We start from the raw sequence: 6,334 nt of genomic DNA on the forward strand, positions 1-6,334 counted from the left end.
CTCGGAGGTGCATTGCAAGAGCCGTCATTCTCCATTCTCCACGAGTCCCTCCCCTTTCTTGGCTATCACCCCTGCCCTCGGGGTCACTGCTGCTTTGGTCCTTCAAAGCCAGAGGCCCTCGCAGAGCCAGCTTTTTCCATTGCTGCCCCTCCTGGCCTTGCTTTCCCTCCTTGCCCTTTTTCTACAAAGGGCTACCCACTGTAGGCTGGGCATGTCCGAAGTACTTGATGAAGACCTGGTTGAGAAAACCCATGTATGTGGACTTAACGAAAAATGAACAACAGCAGAGGCAAACGGTTCTTTTCCACTCAGGGGGGGAAAAAAAAAAAAAAAGCAAGCCTGTTGCTTACTATTAGCAGATAGGCTTTCTGATTTTATAAAACCGGAAACCTGTCTCTGTCCACACAGGGATTCCGTCATCGTGTGCCACCTTTGATGGGGCTCAGGGCTGGCTGGGATGAGAAAGCCCGCCATCCTGCCCAGTCTCCGTGACAGCTGCCCTGTCATATTGCTCAGACCTCCTCGCCCATGGGAAGCGCAGACCCTTCAACTGCAGGGTCTGAGGATCAGGGAGGCATCGGCCTCACCGAAAGGTAGTTGTTTGAGGAAGCATGTTAATATCCACAGTGCAGTGGGCTGTGTGTTAGGTCAGAAACTGGTAAGACCTTGCCTAGGACTTTGTTTCCTCTTAAGCCAAAAGAAAATGAGTTGATCTTAACACTAAACTCTCTCCTTATGGCTTAATCATGGAATGACTCCGTTTATCATATTCTGAGCCACTTGAGAGTAAAAAGCGATCCTGTTAGTATCCACACCAGGACAATAGGCAGGCCGTGGGCCTGTCCCAGGCTAACCAGGACATGGGTGTCTGACTTAACCCCGTCCCTCTGTTCTGGAGCAGGTCCCCCACAACTGTTGGACTCAACAGTAGCCCCCACCTGCAGGGGATCTGTCCCGAGACACCCCCTCCCCGTGGATGCCTGAGATCCTGGATAATACTGAGCCCTCTTCACACTCTTTCTCCCTGTACGTCCACACCTGTGACAGAGTTCAATTTAGAAAGGCATGGTAAGAGGTTAACACCAAGAAAGTAGAACAGTTACAACAATATACTGTAATTAAGAGTTACGTGACGGTGGGCTCTCTCAAAATATCCTACTTCCTGTACTCTTGTGATGATGGGAGGTGAGGTCTGGCCCCCAGGCTGAGATGAAGTGAGGTGACTGGCGCAGCTTGACCCTGCTGGTAGCCTCAGGAGGAGGACCGCCTGCTCCCAGGCTACTAGCTGACCGCAACTGAAAACGCAGAAAGCGAGAACGTGGATAAGGGGAGCCTACGGACTACTGGAGTTACATCCTAATTATCCCCGGGTTTTTGCAAAAGGACCCAGGGGTGCCCAGAAATGCCCTCCCCTCAGCCTACTTACTATCCAAAGCATGTTACTCTGTGGCAGCAGAAACATAAGCTCGGTCAGGAGGACTTCCTCTCTGGGGTCTGCCGCCGGCCCTCCGGATCCAGCCTGTTATTCGCGTTGATGACTTGATCTCTGAACTGCGCACTTTCAAGGCAGGGGACAGGATGGCAGTCTCGCCTTCAGCAAGGTGACCTTGATGTGCCTAAAGCTGGGATGACTGGCTTAGTGTTAAAAGGACACCATTCTGAGAAGGGGGGGGGGGGGCGTCTATTAAATCTGTCAGGACAGCTGGCATGAAGGGGAACTGTCCCTGGCAAAGAAAGCAAGCAGGAAGGTACTCAGGTGGCCTCAAGTCAGAGTAGCAGCTGGGGGTGCTAAGTCCAGAACCGGATTTTGAACCTCCCAGTACAACATTTAGCTGCGGCTTCCTGGGCTGTATAAGCGTCTACAACCATGATTACCCAACATCTTTTCCAAATAGGTTCTTCCAGCTTTATTTTTGTAAAAAAACAACAAAAAAAACCCCAAAGAGAACCAAGTCACCAAGCACGGGACAACTTACCAGGCAAGGTCTTGAGTCCCTCCCTCCTCCATGTCCCATGTGCCTAATCAACAGCGTCCGGGAAGCAGGTGGCACGGTTAGCTTTTCCCAGAGGGGATATTACAAACAAGGGCTTGGGTACCGGACGGAAACCTGGCCAGGTTTTTAATCACTGAGAAGTTGCTTCTCAGTGCTTCTCAGACCGATTGCTTTAAATAACTGGTATGTTTGAAATGCAGGAAAAGGACGACCATGCTGTCAGAAATCCTAACCCTCTTTCCACAGATGACTCCCTAGAAGCCACCTGTTGGCTTGAGGGAGGGAGGGTCAGGTCAGAATTGTGGTTGAAGGAATGAGGCCGGTTTCAGAGACCTCGCTCTGCAGTCCCAGGGCAAAGACTAAGGTAAATACGCACGGCTTGTTAGGCTTATTCTACGGTGGGCCAGCGGCTACAGGTCTGGAGTCCTCGTTAGTGTATTTAGTGTTGGTGAGAAGACTGGGCTCCAGCCTTGGACACTGGAGTCTTCTAAAGACAAAGCAGAGAGTCCCGCGTCCCCCGTCACCTTCCACTAAATACGGGGGACGGGCAGGTGGTGTCAGCCATGGGCCTCTCTCCAGCCCAGGCGCTTGCCGACTTGGGCCAAACCAGAGGAAGGATCCCGATTCCGTAGGAGCGCTGGGTGAGCCCGGGTCTGAGGAGCAGAGCGGAGCAAGCATAGTCCCTCCAGGCCGACTCCACAAAGGGCTCAGGCCTCGGGCTTGCAGGCCGCCCCGCGCTGTGACCCAGCTGTGACCCAGCTGCAGCCTTCGGCCCCAAGGTGGGCCATGACACAGGTGGCCTAGGCGTAGCCGCCAGCCATCTGACTGGTGGCTGCGTTGCTGCCCACGCCCCGCCAGGCCTGGAAGCTGAAGAAAGCGCTCACTCCGTAGGCAATCATCACTAAACATGCAAAGAACTGAAAGGAAGAAGACACCAAAGCTGAGTTGGTGTGCGCTGTGGCACTGGGGGGTAGGGTGACAGGGATCCGAGTGCCAGACAGACCGCCTCAGACCCACAGTCAGCAAAACCTTGAGCAACACCCCTCCATTAACCAGAACAAGTTGCTCTGGCACCCGCACCAACTCCAACTTAGCCATACTCTCCTATAGCAAGTGTCTGTGGGGGTGCCGATGGGTGCCAGGTTCTGGGGCTGCCGACATTACATTCTTGCAGGGGAATCTATTAAGAACCACACAGGCAAGGTATGTCAGACTGTGATGAGGGCGACTGGATGATGTGCTAAGAGTGACCGAGGGGTAGGAGCTAGTTCACACACACATCAGGGATTTCGTTTTAAAAAGACAACATTGTGATTCCAGGGAATCTTCTGGAATCGGTTCATAGGTGCCCTACGCTAGCACCGGTGGCCATTTCCAGAAGCTCCGTGTCTCTACCACGGATTTCAAAACCATCTTCTTCCTGGTCTAACTCCTGCCCTACCCTGGACTTCCCCTAGGTGTGCTCACCTCTCTGAGCCTCAGTTTCCTTGTCTGTCCACAGGGACTACCAGTCCCTGTCCTCCTCACTGTGGGAGTCAAAGGGTCCTGTGAGGAAAGGTCTGTGTGGGGCCCCTTGGAGTCAGGCAGGACAGGTGTGGCGGGGGTCACTGGTATTTCACTGGCTACCTCACGGGGAGCCCGAGTTTGGCCTTTCTGAGAGACCCTGTAAATCCCCCCAAATGGTTTAAGCCAAAAGGTTTTGCAAATGCCCCTTTCAAGAAGGGCCGACAGTTTTTAACAGGTCCTCCCAGGGGGCATATGACTGTCAATCAGTATGGAACACCCGGGTTAACAACAAAGTTCAACGGTTAACCCAGAACTTCATTTACTACCACAAAGTACTTCCCAAGCATTCTGGTTCCTCAAGGTTTTACTGTTAATTATGGAAGACTGAAAGCTCAGCTTCCCTGAACCCCTGAGATGATAACCCTAGCGGTGGTGGATGCTGGCCTCAGTCCAGAAAGTGGTGGGAGTCCTGGGGCATAGACTTGGTCTGGCCCGTCTCCCCTCTAACTAACTGCCAAGGACGCCCCGGGAAACCATACTCACAGAGGCAGCCGCACGCTGGTTATACGGCCGGGTGCCCTTCAGGGACGTCAGCTCGACGGCGGCAGAGCAGGTGATGAAGGCCGTGATGTAGAGAACGGTGGCGCCCACGTTAAATATCATTAACTGGGGGGCGGGGGGAGGGGAGAACAGGCTTAAGACAGCAGACTCTTCCAGGAAGCGTGGAACCTCTTGGTTCCCAACGGCACCTGCCTTTAGAATCCAGGACTGGGGCTGGGGCTCAAGGAAGGGGAGGGAGACCTGGGTCTTTGCCACTAGAAGGGAAGTCCACATGGGGTCAGGCCGGTGGCCATCTGAGCTGGGAACGTAAACACACCTAAGGCTCAGCGGGGAGGGGACACGATGGGGAGGCCCGAAGTGATCTGGTCAGGAGCAGTGGCGGTCCCAAGAGGCAAAACCCATTGCCAATGGCAGGAGATTGAACCAAGGCCTGCTAAAGAGCACCAGCTAAAGAACTCCAGGGCCACGCTCTTCCATGTTGGCTCAGCACAAGCTCGGCCCTCCCTCTTGGCACTGCAGGCCTTGGTCCTGAGGCTGGACCTGGGAGCACCTCGAATCCCTCTCTACCCCAGTGGGAGGAATCTATGTCTGCCTTTTGGCCACATCTTCGGCTCAAGGCCCCCCATGTCAAATGCCAGGGTCAGGACCCCGCAGGGTTCTGGACCAGACTGACAGGGAGGACCCTCGGCTGACATTCAGGCTGAGTCCCATTTCCCCTGTGCTTGGCCCCTGGAGGCAGTAAATAGTCTTAGCAGACAATGCAAACTGGGGGCCCTCAGGCATGTCTGGTTCAACCTATAGATTTTTTTTTTTAAACTACCAACATTCTAGAAGCACCTGGGTGGCTCAGCCGGTTAAGTGTCCGACTCTTGATTTCGCTCAGGTCATGATCTCACACATGGGGCTCTGTGTTGACAGATCAGAGCCTACTTGGTATTCTCTCTCTCTCTCTCTCTCTCTCTCTCTCTCTCTCTCTCTGCTCCCCCCACCCCCTGGCTTGCTGGCTCATTTGCTCGCTCACTCTCAAAATAATAAACATTTAGAAAAAATAAAGGTTATTTTCAATAAATAAAAATCACCAACATTCTAAAATCAGATTTGATATGAAAACCTGAAGATTTCATATAAAACTTTCGATCCTAAAATATCAAGAGTTGGCACCAGGGGGCCTGCACTCCCGCTAACAGTAGGAACTAGGAGAGGTGGCTCCCTATGGCATCCCTACAGGTGGATGCGGGGTCTCCGGAACCCCTCCTGATCTACTTCACTCACTCATCTTGCCCAGGCCCTGTAGGGTGCTGGTGGCCCCCGTCCCAGACAATGACCATCTGGCGATCCCAATCCAATCTTCTCTGGATGCAGTCAAGCCTTCCCTGCCCTATCTGCTAATGGGCCCAGGAAAGGAGCCTCCTTCCATCAACAGCTGGGGCTAGAGCCCCAATCAGGGACACTGAGGCCTCGCCATCTCGGGAGATCTCTTTCTTCAAGGCTCCTGGGACACAGAGCAAGGGCTGGATCCCAGCCAGGAAGTCCGGCCACCCCTCCTCATCCCAGGATCTTCCCTCCAAGCCCAGCGCCCGCCACGAACACTGCCTGGCTCCTGCCAGTGATGTCAAGATCTAACAAACCCGGTCTGTCTTGAGGATGACTCACGTTTCCTCGGTTTAAAAAGTCATTGAATTCCAAACAATGCCGCCTAGTCCCAGCCTCGCTTGTCTTACAATCATGTGCCTCTCTTGCCTCGCTGCAGAGCTGAAAGCCTCAGACCCCAGCTGCAGGGGTTTTCCGGGTCAGAGAAAAAAGCCCAGCAGCTCTCTGTGTGTCTGGCCGGGGTCCTTCCTATGGATGCTCTCAGCTCTGTGTCCCGAGGAGACTGGCCCAGACGAACCTGGGACACCACCCTCTCCCAGGCTGTGAGGGCCTCGTCCCGGGTAATTCCGGACAGCTCAGCCCAGCCTCCAGACACAGGGCTGCCAGAGTCCGACAGACCCTTGGCAACACGGGAATCCCCACTGCCCCCCAAAAAGGAAAAATACTTTCAAGATCCCAAATGGCCTCTGGGCTCTCCATTCAAGAGCTCCTCGCTTCTACTCCCTCCCACGGAGAAAGCCAAACCTGTGTCCTCCCTGGTTTGTGGCCATCGATCTTCCCTCCCCCACTCGGCCCTGCAGGCTGGCTGAGGGCCAGCCCCCACGAGCCACTCCTCACATAGGGAAGGTCCTACCGTCACAGCGCCTCCCCGAGGCAGAGGGGTCAGCCTGGAAGCACCCGCG

At 54.2% G+C, this 6,334-nt stretch overlaps 1 protein-coding gene across 1 annotated transcript in view; it reads right to left on the reverse strand.

Moving 5' to 3' along the window:
• Positions 1-2,794: 2,794 nt before the first annotated feature.
• PLLP (plasmolipin) overlaps positions 2,795-6,334 on the reverse strand; it is a 20,051-nt gene continuing 16,511 nt past the window's right edge. Inside the window, exons 3-4 of the mRNA XM_049622203.1 lie at positions 4,044-4,166; positions 2,795-2,911 (exon numbers count right to left, since the gene is read on the reverse strand). Of these exons, the coding sequence (XP_049478160.1) occupies positions 2,795-2,911; positions 4,044-4,166 (240 nt within the window). The remainder of the gene's footprint in view (positions 2,912-4,043; positions 4,167-6,334) is intronic.

Source organism: Panthera uncia, assembly GCF_023721935.1.
Source record: "Panthera uncia isolate 11264 chromosome E2 unlocalized genomic scaffold, Puncia_PCG_1.0 HiC_scaffold_19, whole genome shotgun sequence".
Classification (NCBI taxonomy): domain Eukaryota; kingdom Metazoa; phylum Chordata; class Mammalia; order Carnivora; family Felidae; genus Panthera; species Panthera uncia.